The 23,597-nt window shown below is 41.4% G+C and overlaps 1 protein-coding gene across 1 annotated transcript; it reads left to right on the top strand.

Annotated features, from left to right (window-relative positions):
* The first annotated feature begins 7,181 nt into the window (after positions 1-7,181).
* Positions 7,182-23,437, top strand: LOC308401172 (uncharacterized protein). The gene is made up of 17 exons (XM_080889293.1): positions 7,182-7,672; positions 9,966-9,997; positions 12,569-12,601; positions 13,811-13,882; positions 14,406-14,435; positions 14,599-14,634; positions 15,053-15,094; positions 15,189-15,238; positions 16,178-16,230; positions 16,325-16,551; positions 16,676-16,929; positions 18,375-18,500; positions 19,180-19,315; positions 19,443-19,490; positions 19,587-19,658; positions 19,806-20,093; positions 22,171-23,437. Exons 1-17 carry the CDS (start codon positions 7,623-7,625, stop codon positions 22,197-22,199), a joined length of 1,578 nt encoding a protein of 525 aa, XP_080745419.1. The 5' UTR covers positions 7,182-7,622; the 3' UTR covers positions 22,200-23,437.
* Positions 23,438-23,597: the final 160 nt, after the last annotated feature.

The following is a 23,597-nucleotide window of genomic DNA, read 5'->3' as shown; positions in this document are numbered from 1 at the left end:
TTCTACTTCCCAGCATGCAGTTTTACAGATGTCCAGAAACAGGAAATGTGAAAATGTACAGCAATTTAAATCATTCTCCTCTGGTGACGGAGGGACAAGCGAAGATTCCCAAATACTTAGTATGCGTAGGCATCAAATCCAAACAGCATCAAGGACAGATACTTTTCTTCTTAGAAAACATGCAACATGCAAAGCCTTCAGAGATTTCCATGATTCCCATGTCTTTCACAAACAATAAACAGCAAGAAACCAGACACTATGGACTGAACTTCCTGGTTATTGAGGCCATTTCTCAAACTCATTAAGTGTTTATTTGAAAGCTCTCAGTGTGTTTTTGTTCTATCTTCCTCCCCCCCCAACCCCAGCCAATGGCAGATGGCTGCCTCTTCCTGAGCCTGGTTCTCCTCAAGGTTTCTTTCCGTTAAGTGGGAGTTTTTCCTTCCCACTGTCACCAAGTGCTTGCTCAAAGGGGGTCATTTCTCTGTATTATTGCAGGGCCTTTACCTTATAATATAAAGCACCTTGAGGCAACTGTTGTTTGAATAAAAGAGAAGAGAACTAAATTGAAATTAAATTAATTTCAGCATTCGAATATGCTGGGAATGTTAGGAAACTGCAGTTCTCAGTATAACCATTCAAATGTGAAAATATCCATTTGGATGTGAGTATTAAATAAGAAATATAACAAAATGCTGGAATAAGCATTCACAGAATAAAGAGTAAATGTGATGCTGTCAAAGTATTAAGTATATTTTTAATATGTATATATGGGGATAGTAAGCTGTAACTTTACTTTGAACTTAAAACTTTACTTTAAACTCTGAGATTTCATATATTGGGACAAACGACACATGCCTGGACACTGTAGGTGAGAGCCTTTCATTGGATTGGAGGTCTGAGGTCTAGGTTCAGCAATATTTAGTGCCAAAAAAATGAGCTGACTAACTGAATATACCTAAAATGATCAAGTTGTTCCTTCCTTGATTGTATGGACATGGGATGGGATGCCAGGATTCATAGTTCAGAGAGCACGAGACATCATTTTCGCACATGGATTGGCCACCACAGAGCTGAAACCTTTATCCCACTGAGGATCTTTGGGATGTGTTTGAGAAGACTTTAACAGTCCAACTCTCCTGTCGTCACTTCTAGGAGATCTTTGTGAATAATTCATGAAACTCTGGATGGAAATAAATATTGTGACATTGCATAAGTTAATTGAAATACCACAGTGAATGTGTCCTGCCAACAAAGCTAAAGGTTGTCCGATGAAATCTTAGAGTTTAACTTTTTTTTGGCTGCCCAGTGAATCACACAGTGTCATTATTTGTAGAACAAAAACTAAGTCATTATGCAGAAGCAGTTTGTGAAAAACTAAGTGCACCCTTATTGCTTCTATCGTAATTACAGGGAGTGCAGAATTATTAGGCAAATGAGTATTTTGTCCACATCATCCTCTTCATGCATGTTGTCTTACTCCAAGCTGTATAGGCTCGAAAGCCTACTACCAATTAAGCATATTAGGTGATGTGCATCTCTGTAATGAGAAGGGGTGTGGTCTAATGACATCAACACCCTATATCAGGTGTGCATAATTATTAGGCAACTTCCTTTCCTTTGGCAAAACGGGTCAAAAGAAGGACTTGACAGGCTCAGAAAAGTCAAAAATAGTGAGATATCTTGCAGAGGGATGCAGCAGTCTCGAAAGTGCAAAGCTTCTGAAGCGTGATCATCGAACAATCAAGCGTTTCATTCAAAATAGTCAACAGGGTCGCAAGAAGCGTGTGGAAAAACCAAGGCGCAAAATAACTGCCCATGAACTGAGAAAAGTCAAGCGTGCAGCTGCCAAGATGCCACTTGCCACCAGTTTCAGAGCTGCAACATCACTGGAGTGCCCAAAAGCACAAGGTGTGCAATACTCAGAGACATGGCCAAGGTAAGAAAGGCTGAAAGACGACCACCACTGAACAAGACACACAAGCTGAAACGTCAAGACTGGGCCAAGAAATATCTCAAGACTGGTTTTTCTAAGGTTTTATGGACTGATGAAATGAGAGTGAGTCTTGATGGGCCAGATGGATGGGCCCGTGGCTGGATCGGTAAAGGGCAGAGAGCTCCAGTCCGACTCAGACGCCAGCAAGGTGGAGGTGGAGTACTGGTTTGGGCTGGTATCATCAAAGATGAGCTTGTGGGGCCTTTTCGGGTTGAGGATGGAGTCAAGCTCAACTCCCAGTCCTACTGCCAGTTTTTGGAAGACACCTTCTTCAAGCAGTGGTACAGGAAGAAGTCTGCATCTTTCAAGAAAAACATGCTTTTCATGCAGGACAATGCTCCATCACACGCGTCCAAGTACTCCACAGCGTGGCTGGCAAGAAAGGGTATAAAAGAAGAAAAACTAATGACATGGCCACCTTGTTCACCTGATCTGAACCCCATTGAGAACCTGTGGTCCATCATCAAATGTGAGATTTACAAGGAGGGAAAACAGTACACCTCTCTGAACAGTGTCTGGGAGGCTGTGGTTGCTGCTGCACGCAATGTTGATGGTGAACAGATCAAAACACTGACAGAATCCATGGATGGCAGGCTTTTGAGTGTCCTTGCAAAGAAAGGTGGCTATATTGGTCGCTGATTTGTTTTTGTTTTGTTTTTGAATGTCAGAAATGTATATTTGTGAATGTGGAGATGTTATATTGGTTTCACTGGTAAAAATAAATAATTGAAATGGGTATATATTTGTTTTTTGTTAAGTTGCCTAATAATTATGCACAGTAATAGTCACCTGCACACACAGATATCCCCCTAAAATAGCTAAAACTAAAAACAAACTAAAAACTACTTCCAAAAACATTCAGCTTTGATATTAATGTGTTTTTTGGGTTCATTGAGAACATGGTTGTTGTTCAATAATAAAATTATTCCTCAAAAATACAACTTGCCTAATAATTCTGCACTCCCTGTATAAGAGTAAGTAGCAGCCAGGTGGTGCTCATCACATGCACTTGATTCAGTTGCTACCTCTCAATCTGGCAAGGGTTATAAGGCCCTTTACAAACTACTTGAAGTCCACCATTTTATGGCGTCAAAGATTCAAGGCAGTCTTCCCAGGATTGGTGTCACAGCAAATTTACCCTAAGATCAGACCACTGCCAGTGCCAACCCAAGAGCTACATCTCAGAGATCTACATGATTCAATGAGCATACTAAAACTTTACGGTTAATGACAACACTACTACAAAAAGACTGAAGAAGTATTGCTTGTTTCAAAGGGTGTCAGAAGATAACCTCTGCAAGAGGCACTACAGCTTAGTTGTTCCCCCCTCCTTTGTCCACCTGTTTCCCCTCCCTCTCCCCTCCAGAGAGGAGTTAAACAGTTTGATGGCGTGTGGGACAAAGCATGTGGAAACAAACAAACAAACACAGCATATCAGCACAAACACCTCATACCCACTGTCAAGCATGGTGGTGGAGGGGTTAGGATTTGGGCTTATTTTTGCAGCCACAGGACCCGGGGACCCTCCAGTCATTGACTCAAGGACAACATAATGTCTGAAAAAGATAGAATCAAGGTAGTGAAATGGCCCAGCCAGTCCAGACCTCAAACCTATTTAAATACTATGGCAAGACCTTACAGGAGCTGTGCATAAATGGATGCACACAAACCTCAATGCACTGGTGCGTTGGTTCGAGTGGTTCAAAAGTTCCTCCACAACGATGTGAGACACTGATAAAGTCATACAAAAGAACATTACTTTAAGTTATTGCTGGTAAAAGTGGTTCTACAAACTGGGGTGTGTTCATTTTTCACACACTGCTTCTGCATTTTGCGTCAGTTTTTGATAAATAATGACAAGATACAATATGTCATGTGGCGTAGTGCATCTGAGAATGTATTTATCTAATTTTAGATCCTGAAACAAAGCAGAAAATCATTTCAGGATCTATAAAAGACATAAGAAATTTCAAATTTTGCTAGTTACATTCTATGAATAAAAGGACATTTTGGCAAAAAATAATTTCCTGACAGCAGAGGAAACTCTTGCATTATCATACCATTTTTTTTTTTTTAAATTTGACAGCAATTTCAGGGGGGCTGGGTGGGGGGGATGGAAGACAAAGAGTGTAAACTGTGTGGGTGAGGTGAAAATACCCTGGTGGTGCTCATAGAACATTTTTACCCAAGAGGAAGGAAAAAGCAACACGATGGCAGCAGCGAGAGGTGACTACTGAAAAACAACACTGCATGTAAAAATAAAGAACAAACAAATATAGACCTCAGATACTGAGCAGGAAATCAAAGCGGGAGAGGGGTGTGTCACAAGTGAATTCACAGTCCAGTCACAAGCAGTTAGCATTAGCTCTAAGTCCAGGAGTTATCTGCACTTTATTCAGATTAGACTTTCAAAGGCATTTTCCCTCACTGATCTGAAGCTTTGCATCTGAGTAAAACAGCTCCACGCTGTTTTTTTTAATGCTTTAAAATGGGAAATTCATTATGTTCATTACACATGGAAGAATTTTAGGCTCATACATTTCCTTTGAACGCTCTCATGGCTGAACGATTTCCCAAGTCTCTCTCCTCTTTTCTCTTTGTACCTAGTCCCCTTTCTCTAGCTTCTTTATGCAGGCCTTCAGCTGTTACGGCTCTTTAGTAACTTTGCATCTTTCCATGTGATAAACTGGCCCTGTTGGCAAAATGGCCAAGGTAGGAGTTTCCCTCCACCCTGATGAAGCATCTTCATATGTGCTTCATCAGGTTGGTGTGTGTGTGTGTGTTGTTTTGAGTGTGTATCTACGTGATGGATAATGAGTCGGCACGTCGAGGGCTCGTATTACCCCCCGAGGGTGTGTGGCATCATGGTTTCCAAACTGGTTGGTGGGTCTATATTAAAAAAGCCCTGTCATATTACACACACATACACTCATACAGTGAAACACTGTCTTAACTGAGTCACAGAGGAATGAAAGTCAGATGCTTTCCCAGTACCTATTTTTAAGATCAAGACTCAAAGCTTTGATTTTTTTTAACCTCCCCTCCCTGCTTAGTATAATAGTTACAACAGCGCAATTACCAGAATGGCAACAATCCACACTGAATGCCCAAAGTGCTTCTGTGCAACAGCTCAGCATTTTTAGTAGCTGGTGATGAGGCGTTTTAGATAGCAGCATTGCTCTGTCACCTGTTGCCTGGTCCATCACTCCACCGCTCTGATCAAGACTCAAAAAGCTCCACGGAGCTTTTTAAGTCTGGATTCAGATAACCCTTTGTAACTTCAGGCAAGATCCCCAGCAGCTGAAACATACTGAGTGACTTTCGTCATACTTTAAATATTCCTCATCACTATGAGGTCAAAGCTTCCATCTAACCATTAAAATATGTCAGTAACTTCTACACGGCCTGACATATTATTTGATAGATGCATTTCATGGTTCCCACAATGTGTCCCACTGACTGATATTCTTGTTTCCTCTAGCTCAGTGGTTCTTAACCTGGGTTCGATTGAACCTCAGGGGTTCGGCAGAGCCTCCGCCATGACATGCATGGCTCATTTTGTGCACCAGTAAAAAAATCACATTTTATTTTTCACTAAAGAGGGGTTCAGTGAATGCACATATGAAGCTGGTGGGGTTCGGTGCCTCCAACAAGGTTAAGAACCACTGCTCTAGCTCCACCATGAGGTCAAATGTCTTAACAACTTTTACTGCAGCAGCATTATGAGTTCAAAATAATCATTTTTCTGATACTGCATTGGTTTTTGACATGCAAAAGAGTAAATTGTAGAACGCTAACACAGCTAACTCTGTCAGCGTAAAACCACACCAGGTGTGGTCGTTGAATCTTCATCTAGCACCTTGAGGCGACTGCTGTTGTAACTTGACATTAGCCTCTTTGGCTTTTTGTCTCAAGTCAGGTCGAATGAACTCTCATACCAGACTAGCCTATATTAAATTATACGTTTTTGCAACTCGAGTGACAAATTGAGTTTATGGTTTAAGTCTTGTGCCTCCTGCTCTCATGATTTACATCTTAACCTATTTAACTGACCCTTTTTTCCTATTATATTTTCTCTTTCCCCCCATCTCTTCTTATCTTCTCATCAAGTTGACCTTTCCTGTCCTCTACTTCTCTCACCCTTCTTTTCCACCACTTCTGCTTTATCTCCTCTGATTTCCTGAGGTATTGGGGATATCGTCTCACCCCTGCGAGGAGTAGCTGATCTCTCCCTTTAGACTCTGAGACTAGGATAATCCCCCCATTAGTCTGTGGCATCTCTCCCTCTGTGTTTCCTTTCTCTTGCCTATAAACCACACATCCACTCGTCAAACTCGGTGAGTGGATGGAGGGAGGAGAAAGGTGCTTTGAAGATCAATAAGAAAGCCCTTCATCCCTCACTCATTCCTCCCACCGGACATCTCACAGACACACAGCGCCCTTCCTCCCTTTTTTTGCTCTCTCTGCTGGCCAGTGTGCTTAGCCGAGATCCACCATAGGACGCTGACCTTCTCTGATTTGATTCCACTGTAACTTTATGGTATGATGACAGTGATCAGTCCTCACATCAGAGGCGTGCATCAATCAGGTTGGAATGTGCTTTTTGCTTTGTTGTCTAATGCGACATCTGCTGGTTACCTCTCTGTAATGCAGGCGTATTTTTTCCCGCTCAAAAGTGACCTAGTTGCATCACGGGAAGCTGGTTGCTCCTTTCAGTGCAATGAACGTCTCTCAGATAAATGCCTGTTTTATTTTGAAGTAAACCAAGTAACCGTCCAGCTCCCACTATCCTCATTATACACTTTGTTTTACTTATTACATAAATGATTAGAATAAACCTCTAACTGTGCTTCATCATCATCATCACCTTCTATCTCTTTCAATATCTTTGGGGATCGCTTCAGGGGACCCTCTGCTGTGCTTACTCATGCAAAAAGGTGGCCTCTGCATGCGGAAACTCTGTGCATGTCCTGAAAGTTAAGCGGTGTGGTTTTTATCTTCCGTTATTCATATTCAGACAGTCTGAGGCTTCCAGCAGTAAACATTTCTTTCGCACAGGTTGTGCAGCTCGCTTATTTAATAAGCGTTAAGCGTGGGGCTGTAAATCATCAACAAGACTCCACAAAGCCTGCACTGTGGCGGGATGCTGCAGGCCCGCCCATATTCATGCGCAATAACTGCGCAGCAGCGCTGATCCTGAGAGTGGCGCTGCTCTAAAGACATTCGGGTGGTCCTATGATGTGAAGATCTGTGGTCTGTATTTTTTCTTTCTTTTTACAAACAAGCACGTTTTTTTTGTGAAAGAAAGCAACACATCCCACATTTAGGCTGCACAAAAGGGGACTCTGATGTTTCCTTTTTGTGGATTTTAGGAAAGTGAGCGCTTTTTCCGGGGGAGTCAAACCGAGTTATTTTTTTTCTCGATAAAGAGGAAATGCTACACTCTGGGGGACGCATGATGTGAAATAAGTAATGCAGCCAAAGAGGTCTCCCCCAATAAATGCTTAGCCCTTTAACCCAGAACGCGATCGCCGCCGGTGAGAGGCTCATGTTGCCTCCCAGGTGTTTTTACGCGCAGCCTCTGCACGCTAGTGAAGAAGAGAAAGCATAACGGGGCCACAGACGGAGGATGGTGGCGGAGATGGCCAGCTGCGGTGCGGCTTGCCACCTCGAGGATGGGTAAGTTGTTACTAGATCAGTGGAAAGCGTTGCTGTGCGCGATCCGCGGCGGTTTGTGTTTTTCAATTGTGAACAGTTTTGGGCGAATCGGCGTGGATGCAGAGCTAAAAATCTCGCCTCTCGTCCCCCACGCACAGGAAGTGGGAGTCATTGTCGCTGTAGTCTTTTCGGGGCTCATCTGCTCGTGCATTTCATGAAACAATAACAACAACAATATATGTCTGCCTAGTTTTCGCTTCCTCGTTGCAAACACGGTCTGTTTAAAATCTCTTTGTTGGTGTCTGTGCGCTCGCGCCGCTCTGTTGTTAAACATTGTGTGTGACAACAACGTATCACCGAGCGAGTTGGTAGCGCGTGCCAAAGCTGAAGCTGTAAAGCAAAGCTTATGCAACAGTTTAGTTCAATTAAAAACACACAATAAACATCGGTTTTCGTTCACGTTAATGCACAGCCTCACATTAAAGTGCAGCGCAGAGCGAAACACGACAGTGCCCACGCGGCTTGGTGATGCTTTGAGATATTATTCGGCGGGTTTTAACCGACTGTACTCTTCTAATTCATACAGTTGTCTTTAGTGATTCTGTTATATTCACCATCAGTTCATCCGTGAGCCACAGACAGGTGAAGTGATACTGATGACTCATTGTCATCGGAGCTACTGAGTTACTCGCACGGCATCACGCCCCACCTGGCAGGAAAAGTCCCCAAACACATGATCAGATGCCAAAAGACCTTAAAGATCTATGAATCTGTTAAATGTGATAGAAATTATTCCAACTCCAGCTTTGTTTGTGAGGCTATAGCAGGAAAAGGCCAACTTTCACTTTATGATTTGATTAGAGATTTCTAACTTGCTGTAAATGCAATAAAAGCAGTAAAGTCTGGACAATAAATGACCGGGACAAAGGGCGGCTCTTTTGTTCCACTGCTGGTGCTATGTGACAGTTGTTTATCTATACACAAACGCACTCCTCTCTGTGCTGTTTGTGGGAAGCTGTTGCGACTGTGACATGATCCGGGCTTTATCTTTAAGCAGAAACAAACAGACAAACCACACAGAAGTTTGAGTTATCGAGTATGTTTTTAATTTCTAAACATGTAAGATCATAGGAGGCATGAGGACTCATACAGGAAGAGATGACTACTATTACCATGGCAATGACCCCAGTGGTGTTGTTGTGAGACTGTATGGCAGAGGCGCTGATGAGATGACCTTGAAGAGAGAAAGAGAGAGAGGAAAAAAGTTCAGCTTCCTGGACAGATGTTTAAAAACAAAGGAAAGCCTCAGCTCCTTATCAGGCGAAACAGCCGCCAAGCAAAAGAAATAAAGTATCACTTCTTGATCTTTGGTAATAATCCAGGCTTCCTGATTCATTTGCTTCATTTGGATATAATTGCAGCAGAGCGAGAGTGAGACAGGAAAAAACAAAGGCTGACCTATTTTTTCTTTTAACACATGCTGGTGGTGAACTCGTTCTTCTTGTGGGGTTGGCTTTCTTTTTTTTTTTTACCCTTGAACAGGCGTGTTTCGTCTTGCTCTGACTGCATCAACAGGTTGCTCCAGTCTTCACACAGCATATACGAACACTTGGACAGCGTTCGTGTCTGGCTTTGTTTACAATGAACCGGCTGGTGTTTACAGTCAGGAAGACTGGTATCTAATATCTAAGTCTGAGTCCTGTCACTGAATATATTATTGCAGCATTAAGAAGAATATAGGAGCAGTACCATACTGCAGATGCTTGCAGTGATGTTTAGTGTGGTGCGATCTGTTTATCAGTCTTTTGTTTATATTTGATAAAACTTGTCATGTGCATAAAAATGTGTAGGACAAAGTAACAAAGTGCTTAAAGTCAATAATTAGCCAGCTAACATTGTATGATTATAATATTACACAATGGCCCTGAAAATAGACAGCCATATTTACGCTCTGCTTGATGCTGTCTTATGATAAAGCCATAAATGAAAAGAGTCTAACCTGAGTTGTTGAATGGGAAACAGACCCAGCCTGTATGTTTCCTCAGCTCTTTCCTTTGCTATCAACACTGCTTTGAAAGCGTTTGAGAGAAGGGAGTTTCGTGAGAAAGTGTGATGCAGGCCGTTTAGCCACACACTTCCTCTTTGACTGATTTACTCAGCCGTACAGAAAAGGAGAAGTATCGGCTACTGCGTGATCCTGCAGCTGCACAATTTTTAAAAACAAAAATAAATAAAAAAGCACTTTGAATCTTACACGGCTGGAGAATTCTGTTTGATTTATATTTGTCTGAATGTTATCTCTTCTGCCTTACAGAGACGGCGATATCCCCGCACCTGAGAACAAAGGTAAACACCAGCCAGTTCATTGCTTTCCTGCCCTCTCTTTCAGCAGCTCTTCATGTTTTCATTTTCTTTGAGCTCTCAGTTGTTCTCTTGCTATTTGAAAAGTGTGCATCCTCATCTATTTATCACTTCTTGTATTTTGTTTTACTCGTCCTTTCGTTATATTTTCCCAGCTGGCTCACCTTTCTTGTTTGCTGTCCTTGTTTCCATATCATTTGCATGAAAGGCTTGAAAGCTGCTGCTTCATGATTTGAATCTCTTGTAACACCGTAGGCAAAAGTTTCGCTATTACCTTGAGATCTGGTGACTGTGGAGGCCATTTCAGTACAGCGAACTCACAGTCATGTTTAATTAACCAGTGTGAGATAATTTGAGCTTTTTAATATGGAGAAAAAAGGTTCACTGTGGTCATAAAGGGATGGTCACCAACCAGGAAAATGTTACACCTGCCAGAAGTGTTGATGCCAGGCAGGATGGATCCATGCTTTCATCTTGTTTTCGCCCTACCTGACCCTGCCATCTGAATGTAACAGCAGAATGTAAGACTTATCAGACCAGGCAATGTTTGTCCAATCCTGTGTTCTAAGCTAACGGGGAGATGATGCTGCAGCCCATTTTGCATTCAGATAGCTCGAGTGTAACGAGGTGCAAAAAGCAGTGAGGCCATTCTCCTCTAACCTCTGACATCAACAGGGCATTTTCAGCCAGAGGACTGATGCTCGCTGGATATTTTCCCCTTTTTTGGATCATTCTCTGTAAACCCCAGAGATGGTTATGTGAGGAAACCCCCAGAAGATCAGCAGTTTCTGAAAAACTATTCCATGTTTAAAACCGCGTACATCACCTTTTTTCCTCGTTCTGATGCCCAGTTTGAATTTCAGCAGGTTATCCTGAACGTGTCTACGTGCCTAGATGTTTTGACTTGTTGTCAGGCGATTGGCTGATTGTGGTTACAAGCGATTCAACAGGTGTACTTAAAAATTGGCCAGCGAGTGTATGTTACCATTCTGATATCAGGTACACTGTAAATCGATATCAGTCTGATCCTGACTCGAAGCTGGATTGGATATCACATTTCCAGTGTTTGGTAGTTTAGTCTTATTTAAAGTAGGAGAAATGTATATTTAGATTCACTAAACATCTACAGTCTTTCAAATAATATTTCCAAAACATGAATTCCAGTATGGATCTGACAAAGCTGACTTATTTTGATAGCTTTAAATCTACTGGTGGAGTAATGAGTCAGTTAATAAGTCACAAAAAGAACCCATTAACCTCTTTCTGTTTTTTTTCCTGTATTATGGTTTTCAGCCAGCAGATGGCAGCTAACACCTTTCAATACTAACCAAATCCTTGAGGTTGCACACAGCCTCTAGCACTCTCTGCATATTTGTGATTGCATCTGCATGTGTGCATCTGTGCGGGCACTTGCTCTCCACCTTATTTGTCAGCCTGATGAAGGGAAGCAGCCATGCCCAAACGACAAATAAGAGGGATGCCCGCTGGCTCAGCTGTGAGACAGCAGCAGCAGCAACAGCTGCAGTGAATGAGATGGGCCATAGGAGGCATATGAGGACAAGGGAGAGAGGCATGGAGAAGAAAGTGCAGGGAGAGGTGAGGCAGACAGATTGAGCAAAGTGAGACAGAGAGATTGATGAGGGAGGCGCTGTGAGCGGAGCTGCAAAGACAGCATCTGCTTGTTAGTTTAAGATAAAACTCTCTGGGCCAGATGAGGAGGGGCTCCATCCATTAGCCAGCCTGGCGCTCGGCCACATGGCCCGGTCCACGGACAGTCAGTGCTGCTGGGAAGAGAGAAGCAGCAGCAGTTCCTCTGGACCCCATCTACGTAAATGTGCCAGAATGTTAATGCATTGCACTTATCACAGGCTTGTTCACGGGGTGCTGCGGTTCAGCTGCCGTGAATGACGCATCTATAAAAAACTGCTGGTGTACTTCAGCCCTGCTCAGGGCTTTTTGGTGACTAATATGAATTAGAACCACACACTGCACGAACCTAGAAGTAAACTAAAACTGGAGGTTTCTCACTGGGGCTGCACCTGTTCTAATCCTGTACTTATTTTTGTGATGCATCACATGCTTCACTCTAGTTTTTTTTTTTTTTTTTTTTCTGACTTTTAAACCATGTGAGTGTTGAGCGCTTGAGGCTTACTTTCTCTTAAATAGGTGTTTTTCTTTGTGGGGGAAGTAGAAGAAGAAACTGTCTGAATAATTTAGCTTTCCCTCGATTTACATACTATTGGTTGTTTCTATTTTTACTGCAGGATTATGGTTGCTTTTCTGGTAAAACAACAGCAGCTTTTTTCTCTCTGACAGCTGTCAGGGTCCTGGGCAGTATGACTAAAGAGGGGGTTGATTATCAAACCATTTAAAGTATTCTAGTTTCCGTAGTAGTGATGATGCCATAATGACAATCACAATGACATATGTGTAGTAGTGAGTAATAAAATTGGGGGAAATAAATGTTTTTGGATTTTCTCACATTTTGAAATTATTGCATCAGATTTTTCTAAATAACCAGCAGCTGTCTCAACGTTTTCACTAATCTGTTTACAGATAATCTGGCAGAAAATGACAGCAGCGGTTCAGGTAAGCACAAATATCGCACTGTGCAAAAGTCTTGAGCCACCCCTCATTTCTTTATATTTTGTTTACAAAATTGGAAATGGGTTCAGCAATTTATTGCAACGTTCAAGCACACATGGAAATACTACATTTGAGGCAAAAATAGAGTTGAAAGTCAGTATTTGGGATGACCAGCTTTATTCTTCAACACAGCCTGAACTCTCTGACCCAGCTTTCTTGTAATTCCTTCAAGTAGTGTTCAGAAATATTTCTTCACGCTTCTCGAAGAACATCCAAAGCTCTTCTTTGGCTCTGGGGGGGCCAGTCCATGACTGATGCTGGTTTCACTCTGTGTTTTTCTATCCAGGTTTGCTTTTACTACATTGGCATGTATATGTTTCATTGTCAAGCTGTGCCCCCAGACTCTTTCCAGATGGCATAGCATGGTGGATCAAAGTCTGATGATACTTTTCTGCTTTTGTAATTCCATCAATTTTGGCAAAAATCCCCTATGACAGCATCTCTTCTGTTCACATGATGATTTGAACCAAATCTTTCAAATTTTGTTGCCTCTATTGCCCTTGCAGTTCTTGTGTAATTTAGCACACCCCAAGTTTTTCTTCCTGTTTCCCCTTTCTTAAGTATATTTTCTTATTTCTTAAGGACGTGAATTTCAGATACAGTTAATCCGCTATAGATGGTTTTCTAGCTCTGCCACTTCTTTTGGCCAGTTTCCTCATATTTGTTTTTAAGTACGTCATGATGAAATATGTCAAATCTTTGGCTAATAGCTCTTTGAGAATCACCTTGCTGGTGCAAAATACTGTTGTATGTCTGCTGAACTGTGTAAACATTTGTTTTGTAGATTCACCTAAAGGGATGGTACAACATTGTGGCTGCCTGCTAGTGACAAAGGTCCTAAATATACAATTTAAAAATTGGTTGTAGCAAACAAAAACATTCTTCTGAAAATAAAGTTACAAAACTAGAGTGAAAATTAGGTCTTTTAGATCTTTGATAGACTTTCAGGAAGCCAGGAGAACCGTCGCCATAGTCCACTTTAAAAAGACTAGACCGCATGGCTCCCTGGAAGCAATATAAAAAGAAATAAGTGGTGCTCAAGCCTTTTTTCACAGCACTGTATGTTTAGCCAGCTGTGGCATGAATCTCTTTTATTTTTTATTAAAGATAAATTCTTTTAACACATACTCTGCACATCGATTTGTTGAACAGAAAACACAGGAACATCCACCGACGAGAGCTCAGAGGACGAAGACAACAATTCAGAGGAGGATGAGGCTTATGGTGAGAGACACATTTTCATAACTTGATGGAATAATTTTTCTTTTTGGAAAGGACAATGAGAAAAATCACACTCTTGTTTTCCTTGGTAATATGAATATCCAGACAGCAAGTGTCACCTTTGCTTTGGATAGATTTAAACACCTTTTCTTTATTCTTCCAGCTCCTCTAAAACTCGTTAAGCGACACGTTGTTTAATCTGAATAAAACTGTTGCTAAGATGACACTCTGGGGCAGTGACGTACTGAAGTTTTGTCATCAGGTGGGGGGAAAAACCCAAGATAAATTGTTATAATTAGTGAGTTTCACAGGTGCTGTGGGCAGAGTTGGTTTTGACCTTTCCCTGCTTCTGCCCTTTGTGCTAAGTTAACGAGCTGCTAGTGGTATCTTTTATATTAGGCGTTGTTTATAAAGTGCCGATTTTTCTCAAAGATGTCCCAGGAAATGAATGCATGCTGCAAAAAGTTGAACTATTTCCATTAATATTCCTGCTTCTTCTTTTCCTTGTCATTTAATCTTTCAACAGGAGGCACTGAGAGGGATGGAGAAGAGGAAGGTAAGATCTGTTTGACTCACCAGAGTCACTACTTCATGGCTCCTCGTGTTGCCGCTGATTAAATGAATGAGTTTAAAGTCAACAGAAGTGCCTGTTTGATGTGTTGCATTTTGGTTTCAAGAGTTTTCTATAAATCCTTCAATTTGCTTTGTTTCCTATCCAGAGAATGAAGAAGCCCATGCAGGAGACTCTATAAACAGTAAGACACACCAGGAAATAAACTCTTATTTTGCTTGTTTGTGTACATGTAGATGTTCGTGCCTGCTTGTAGGAGCTGCCTAAACCTTAGCGATGACTCAGTAGTCTATGGTCACAACTGTGTTTTACTGGCAGTAGTACTACATAATTATGTCACAAATATCAGATTCAGCTGGCTTTTTAATTAAGGAATCAAAACTAAAATGTAACTGAACACACTCCACCCTCTCGCAAACATCCACACACTCGCGCACACACACACACACACACACACACACACACACACACACACACACACACACACACCCTGGGACTGGCTGCAAAATTTGTTTGTGGGATATCTCAGAGGCTTAAAATTGGATTTCAGCCTGTAAGATTCTCATGTGATAGTTGCTGATCAGAATCCATTTACCTCACAGAGGCAGGTGCTGGACCTGAAGCAGGGGTGTTAAATGGGAAAGGTAAGCCCATGCCAAGTAATGCGCTACGCTGCACTCATGATAGTGTTGCCCGGCTCATGAATAACCTCTCGTTTGTTGCCATGTGTGCTGACAGATGAGAGGCCCTTCAAGTCATGCTGTGAAAAATGCAAAGCTGTCCAACAGGTGAGCTCAGAAACCAGGTGCTATCTGACAAAATGCGATTTTACAGCTACCGTTTAACTTCGTCTGACCCTTAATTCTGTCTTCATCACAGGGTTACACCCTGAACAAAGTTCAACACAGCCAGGCTTTCTGTGCGTTAGCTGGCTCGACAAAACCTGAAACCCCTGTTAGAGATAACGGGTGTCAAGGCGGCAGTTATCAGATTAAGCTTCAGGCCTGAAAAAAGGATTGTTTCACGGGTCATATCACTCTTTTACACACAAAATTACCCCAGGAGTGCAGCCCACTCCAATCAGAAATATTATCAGATGATGTAAAACACTGTAAACACTGTTGAAAATAAGACAAAGATTAAAGCTGCAGAGAATCCTTAATCTTGGGATTTATCACACATCCCTGAAAACGCTCCCTGTGCTGTTTCTTTCTAAGGTGACGGCTACACATTAGACCTCTGAAACTTAAAGCTTATTGTTCCAAAGCCTAATAATGGAGACGTGGAGATGGCTTTAGTTTGTCAGCAGATCAAAGTGAAATTAGTTTTATCGATCGAATGTGTTTTCTCTGTTTTAGTAGCTACGTTAAAACATTTTCTTCATCACCAAACTAACACATGCACATTCCTGTGGCAATGAGACACACGGTTTGTACTTTATTCGGTAGTTTTTAAATCATTCTGTGAGAAGAGAAGAATCAGTCTAAACTTGGCACTTTCAGCTGATTTTAAACCCAAACTCTGAACATAACCTGCTGCTGACCAGGTTATATTTGGCATAATATAATACGGTGTTTTAGCTGGGAAAAAAAAAACACTTTTATGACACAGAAAACTCTGATTTTAAGCTTGAGACGGCTTGCTAAGCCATTAATCTTGCTTTGTAGCACACTCTTTTACCTGTTTCTGTCCTTACTGTGTGCTTTGCTGTTGTTTGCTTTTCACAGAGCCATGGCAGTGAGCTCGTTACCCCGAAGAGACTGTCCAAGGGGCGGTTGCAGTAAGTGGAACATTGTCTCCATGCATCATGCTCACGTTTATTTTGTTCAGCTCTGATAGCTCAGCATCACTGACTCTGTGTTTGTGTCTTTCAGGGTGCAGCTAGAAGAAGAGGGCACATATGAGTGTTCGGTCACTGGTCTGGTTTTTGAAGCGTCCGAGCGCGTTCTTGTGCGGTACTCTGTCTTATCCTGGTCCAAGTTTGGCGCCTTTCTACATGACTCCTGGAAGTTTGCTGGACCCATCTTCAATGTGGACACAGTCAATAAGGACGCGTCTGTCCTCAAGTCCATCCAGTTCCCACACTCCATCTGCCTTGCTCGTAAGCTCGTAGGGCATTCACCCAGCACATTTACGCTGTGTGAATGAAGCAAGAGTTCTGACTCGGTACAACAATAACTACTCAGTTTAAATGTGAAATGTTGTTTTTCTGTCTTATATCACAGATACTGACAATGACATGACATTCAGTGTCCTGCACATAAAGGGCAACCGTCCAGTCATCGAGCCTACAGTGGATCACTCAGGGAGCCACGTTAAGTGGAATGTGACGTCCCTATCGCCCGTTGGTCCCATCATTCAGACGAGCCAGGCTGTAGAGCATCATGGGGTGGTTCTGGTCTACAAGCAGCTCACCACTGACAACAACAGCTACAGCTTCCACGTTTATCTGGGCACAAACAGTGCGTCTGACATCAAGGTAAGTGGTGTTTTTTTAGAAAGATCTCCAACCAGCTCTGTTTTGGTTGTCAGTAGACTTGCGGTGTATTTCCAAACCTGACATATGGTTTTGGAAATTTGGTCAAATTTAACCAAACCCTCCTCGGGTTTCAGGATCCTGTTTTCTTTCTCTATCTCTGTCTTCATTTCCACAACATCCAGTTAGAGCACACTTCTTTGAAACGGGCATTGGCAATTGTTAGTGACACGATTTAAAAAAAGTGCCTTGTTTCTTTTCATTCTTAAAAGTGTAACTGGGATTCAGCACTTCTTTCCCCTCCCAGTATCTGTTTCTGTTCCATAACGAAATACTGCAGTTACCTTGCACTAACGCAGCATGCACATGGTTACACAAGGTTATTTTCTGATCATGCCTGACCACAAACACACATGTTTAACAAATGCACATGCTAAACCCAGACGACTGAGGACAGTAATCAGTTTCACATTTATAGAAAATGCATATGTATGTGTGTGTATAGATATAAAACCGTTAACTGCCCACTTTTAGAAGAACACGACCGGCCAACGCTTTGACCGACTTCTCATGATGTTTCTCTTAAAGTGAAAAGTAAATTCTGTGTTTCAATTGAGGAATTTTTCTTTACATTGAGTAGAGTTCAAAAATAAAACTGCAGCAAAAATACCTTCGTTGCAGGAGCAGCACACAGAAATATTCCATTCATGAGACCATCAAAAGTCTCCTTGTGTTTTTCAGTCACGGCCAATTCTTTCTGGACGAAACTCCAGAAAAATACCTCACCATTGAAATTTTGTAGAAATTTGTTCGAAATGTAGCTTCCACTTTTTGTTAATTAGTCGAACTGCCAACAGCTTCAATGGTGCAGATTTCCAGGATTTTGTATTTCAGCTACAATTTGTGCTACCGGCCTTAGTAAACCAACTGTCATTTAGTTATTTACAGTGAAGCGCAGGGTTTGTGCAGGGAAATGATTCGAGTATTCATCTTCTTAAAACAAAGAGTCATATCAAAATAAAAGAAAAATGTCAGTGGCCAAAATAGTGTTTGCGTTACTGTAAGTGTACCGTGTAAATATGACAGCTACATGACATTAAAGCTGTAAAGCTGTTGGTGTTTTTCTTTTTTTTTTTTAAAAACTTGAACTACTGAACTCACTCAGGAAGTGTTTGTGGTTTTGTGAGCATGTGTGTTTGTTTTTGAGGATGTTGCTGGTGAATAGTCATTCATTTATTATAACCTAAAAAAAGGGCTATTTCTAAAAATGCATTGATTATTTTTTTCCCCGTATGATGTCTTTTTTTCCATTGCTGCTGTTTTCCCGTCGCTCTGTCCTACCGTCATTCACCGTGAACTCTGAGTCCTTATGAGACGCCCTCAGTTTAGTAACTTCTCTGTCATCGTTGCCTACAAACTGAACTCCAGCTATGTTTTTTTTAAACTAGGATATAAAGAATCAGGTGCGGGGCTACAAGACTCGCTACATTGAAATAGTAAAGCCTCCCACGTGCAAGCTGGACGAGGGAACGTATCGTCTCCTGAGCGAGCCGGAGGGAGACATCAAACCTCAGGTGTGTGTCTCTCAACAAATCTGCAATTTACGTGGATCAAAAAGCAAAAACCTTACACGTCTTAAATTTGGGCTTTCAATGTGATCTCCTTGTGCACCTCAGGGCGGCTTCCAGCACTGCTGCTATTTTTGATTGCTCAGTGTTAGTCCCATTCTGTCCACATTCAGCCAGCAAGGCAAGCTGGATCTTCTTCTCCTTGGTGCAAAAATGGTGACTCTAATACGAAATATTATTTTTTGGAGAAGAAGACTTCATCAAATGTTCTCCCTCAGATACTTGAGGAGATTAGAGTAGCATTAGAGTCTGCAATGACAAATTTACAACAAACAACCTGATGAATATCTGGGTGGCTAAAAGAAAGACAAACATGTTCCTTTCCTGTGGATTCTTTAACTAGAAAATGCTACTTGGTCTGTTGGCCATAGCTGGAAAGCCAGCTTTCATTATCTTTGCTAATCCACGACGGGAAAGTCTCGCCAGGTTGACAGTGAAGTTTGATGTCTGCACAAGACACATTGGTTAGAACTGGACTTCCACAGAAAGATCTAAAAATAGCAGGAGAGCTAGAAGTAGTTCAGACTCGTCCAAAGGTGCTTTTTGATTTGATCTCATTTATAAGATTTTGCTTTTGTATTTCACTGACTACACAGCTAAGTTGTGTCTGTGTGTCTCTGTACAGGAACTGAAATTCACCCTTGCAGTCACTAAGATGAAGGGCTACTTTGAGGCTTTCTTTGAGCAGCACCCTCCATTTAAATTGTCTCTCATAGAGATTAACACTGAGGAGACTGTATGGTCTGCTACCATCAGAGAAGGTACCGGTGCATGAGTCTTACTTTGGAGACACTTTTGTCTTTTGGAAGTTTGTGTTTATGTTGACCGAAAACCGAATAAACCAAAAAGGATTCACTGGTCCACGTCCATCTTTTGCTCTTCCCTTAGGTGACTGTGTGGATAACACTGAGAAGAAGCCGCGGAAAAGGACAAACAGTATGCTGGCTCTTTCACTTTTTTGTAATCCGATTAGACTTTAGCACGTTTTTAGCTTGAAAACATTAACTGATGTTATATCTGTCTCTGAAATAGGCAGACAGAGAAGCAGCAGCCCCTCAGAAGACGAACTAGCCTTTAAAAGAACTCGAATGCAAGACGAGCCAGGTATCTTTAAGTGTCTGACTGTGATTTCAGCAAAACTTCATGAACAACTTTATGGCCAAGTCAACAGTTCACACCTGAACTATTCCAGATATGCCTAAAATCTTACTAAAAACAAATACCCATGTGTTTATGTGCATCTTTCTCCAGATGGAGTGAAAACAGCGGCCACTCAGGGCCAGGACATGTCAGAGAAGCAGCTGCTACAGGTGGCCAAGCGGCTCGGGAAGGAGTGGAAACAGGTGGCTATCTTTCTAGATGTTACCTCCAAGGAGCTGGATAATATCCAGACAGCAGAGACAGATGTGACCATGCAGAAGTTGAAGATGCTGTTGATGTGGAAGAACAGGAATTCGGGAGAAGCCACGGCTAGGAATCTTTTGGAAAGTGTGAAGGAGCTGGATGACTTGCCAAATGAGGTTCATCAGACATTACAAGGTACAACACTGCAAACCTAAACAATTTAAGATGGTGATGAATGCTCGTGAAGAGCAGGCATGTAAAAGTCAACCAATCAAATTGTTGTTAGATGGAAAATCAAACTGATCAACCTACAGAGGGCTAAATTCAGGGACACCCCAAAAATCAAAGTAAAAAAATAATCCAGCAGACTAGTCTGTGTTACCAAAATTTTATTGCAGGAAGTAGTTTGTATGACCCACACATGCTTGGTATCCTGAGGGATCTTTTCCCATATCTGGACTAGGGCATCACTGAACACCTGAGAGGTGCTCGATTGGATTTAGTCAGGCAGCGAGTCAGGGGTATAAATGCATTCACCTACATAGCCTCTCCACGTGTGATCGGGCAGCAGGAGGAAGCCAGTACCCACTGCACAAGTCTAGGGTGTGACAATACGATTCAAGGAATTCATCCTGATATCTAACTGCAGTCATTGTGCCGTTGCCTAACCTGCAGAGGTTCGTGCGTCTCTCAGACCATCACTGACCCACCACCAAACCGGTTAACGGGTAACTGAACGACGTTAAAAGCAGCATAACCTTCTCCGCGGCTTCTCCAGCCTCTCTCACACATGCTCAGGGTAAGCTTGCTAAATAAGAGTCTCCTGGAATCTCCTCCATGCTCTTGAGACTCTGCCGGTCAATCGCAAAGGCACGTATTGACCTGCTGGGTCCAGGTATGGCCAACTGCTACCAGCGGTGACACTGACCCTAGCTGAGGAGGGAAAAAATGCGAGTGTCCTCAACCTGTAAAACATTCCTGTTTTATGGGTTGTCTCATTGTTCCTCCTCTTGCAACACCTGTTGTTTATTTCATTAACACCAAAGCAGCTGAAACCGATTAACAACACCCTCTGCTGATTAACTGACCAGGACAAAATCCCAGAACTTTAACTGACTTGATGCTTTGCTCAGATTAAAAAGTGTTCCTTTTCATATTTTAGAGCAGTGTATACAAATAGCCATCTGCACAGGCTCATGTAGAATCTGTACAAAAGGGGCAAGCCTTTTGTTATCAGTATGCATAAGCTGGTAATGTTTGAGCAAGCTTCGGTTACATGCAGATAAACAGTCCTTTCCACGGAGCACAAAAGATGGATGCCATTTGAGAAAATGCATCAGATAACCATCAGCTATGGTCTGCTGATGATTTATCTTGTTTTTCTGCATTAGTCAAACAAATATTAGCTGGTGGAAAGGAAAATCTTAGTCCAGATATCCCCTGGATACACCAAAAGCCCAGAAAAATACAGTACTAGTGAGATGACATATTTTATTTGATGTATTTTTGTAGGCTAACCCTGGGACTGAGGACCACACCTGGTTCCCTTTGAAAACAAACAAACAAAAAAAACAGTGGGACTTTTCCACTTCGTGGATAATTGCAAAACAAAACTGGGAAATAAAAGGTTATGACTGTACATGTTTCATTCAGCAAGACAATCTTGACCAATTCTTGTACTTTTATGTGTTTTGGGTTTTTTCTTTTAGTATATTTTTACTTTTTAATAGGTGTAAATAATTAAAATCTTTTACCAAATGAGGCTCGCAAGTTTGCGATTCTTGGAGAAAAGTAAAATCCTAACATCGGAGTTCATAACTTAGGCATGTTCAGTGTGATGACGTGAATGTCTGAAGGATCATGAAACCGCTTGTTAACGAACAACTTTTACTCTAAAACAAACTGTAAAAAATACTCCAAGCTTCTGTTAGTCACTGACTTTATTTCAGGCATCTAACCAAAAAACTGTTCTAAAACCCATCACGGTTAGGACAGGGGAACCCGAAATACAAAAGGCTCATTTCCAGGAACCGTAGAATGGGACAGGCTCCCAGAGGCCAACTCATCAGAGTAGTTGTGTTTGCGATGAGCTGAAACTTCTTGCTACTTACCTAAATAAAGTATGCATGACAATCCCACCGATTCTATGTACTGCAGTACAAATATTACTGTCTCAGCAGCTCTTTCACTCTTTAGGTGAAGAGCACTGAAAATTCAAACTCAAAGGATGGTACAGAATCTTAATTCATTATTTGTTGTTTGTTGTTTTCAGATATGATGGTTAACGAAGCGGTAAAGTGAAAGGGAAAATGAAAATGAATTCCATTACTCTTGGATATCATCGGCGGGAAGAAACGATCTCAGGAACACAACAGAGCAGAGTTAACGTCTCCCTTCAGTTTGCATTTCTCTTTGAATATTTTCTAGATATGAAACTGATTTGTTTATAGTTCTGCATTTCATAAAAAGGAATCATTTCCTTTTGTTTCCCTTCTTTAGGTCAGCTGTAGTTTTCTTGGGTTCTGTGGTGAGTACAGAACCAACTGTGCTGTATCTAAGGATACAGAAATAAATTAGCTTACCTTTATATTTAAGCAGGTAAAAAAAATGACCAGTAGAGGCGTAGAGGTCATTGAGATGTTTAGTAGCTAATTATGTAGCCAGTAACAGATGTAAATGTTTGGTGCTGCAGTGTTGAAACTGCAAAGACATCTGGAAAAATCCATCCATTTGTGTGTGTTCTTTCACTTTTGAATGTTGGGCTTGTGGGAATTTTTATAAAACAATTAGGCATTATATCACGTGGACGTGAAAATGACTGTCCACAGAATTACAGACTGAACTATGAAACTAGTTTGTGTTTTTGTAAACTTGTCCGCACTATTTCCTGTAAATAGATTCCATTTCATTGTCACTCATGTTTTTTTAAAGCCAGTTATGTCTGTTTTTTGTCTACATGTCCTTTATTTGATGCGATAACCGTGACTCTGTAAAACAGCTGTGCACGAGGACCAGAAAATGATGCTGATTATGTTTAACTGGGAATTACGTCCTGCCCTCCGGAGGCTTGAATGCATTTCTTTTCTTTTTTTTTTTTTTTTTTTTTCCCCCCAAATGTGTAATCTTTATGAAAAACAAAAATGCAGCATGTTGGGATTCAGGGATAAATTTAGGTGTTTTACCTGTGTGAGTGCAGCTAAAACTAAGCAATGTATATTTTAATTCAGTTTTTTGAGGATTATTTCGCAGATCTAGACCTCAGGTACGATTAAGTACAATAAAATCAGCAGGAACATCTGTGGAAATCTTTCAGGTACCAATTGCAAATGTTTTTGTAAACATTATTTGAGAAAACCACAATGTTTCATTCAGAGAAAAGGGTTGTTTCCTTAAAAGAAAAATACCACTAACAGTCCAATTTATCCCTGTTACAAATGTGTTTGTTGTTGTTGTTTTTTCCTTTTCTTTTTAAACCATGTCAGAATCTCCAAAGACTTTTCATAAAACAAGTGAAATCACTGTTTGTTTCATCATTTTAAGGAAAGTGATCCGAATTCACACCAAAACAGAATAGTTCCTGCTTTTGATCGTGTCTCACCAAGTTTCAGCTGCTTAGTTTTTACGTAATATTATTAGAACGTTGTTCAAATAAAAGGAAACAAATCAGATCATGAAGAACTGAATACTGTGGAAAACAAA

The sequence above is a fragment of the Rhamphochromis sp. 'chilingali' genome (assembly GCF_963969265.1).
Source record: "Rhamphochromis sp. 'chilingali' genome assembly, chromosome: 8".
Classification (NCBI taxonomy): domain Eukaryota; kingdom Metazoa; phylum Chordata; class Actinopteri; order Cichliformes; family Cichlidae; genus Rhamphochromis; species Rhamphochromis sp. 'chilingali'.
The sequence above is the reverse complement of the archived record's forward strand: the minus strand, read 5'-3'. Positions and strand labels throughout refer to the sequence as shown.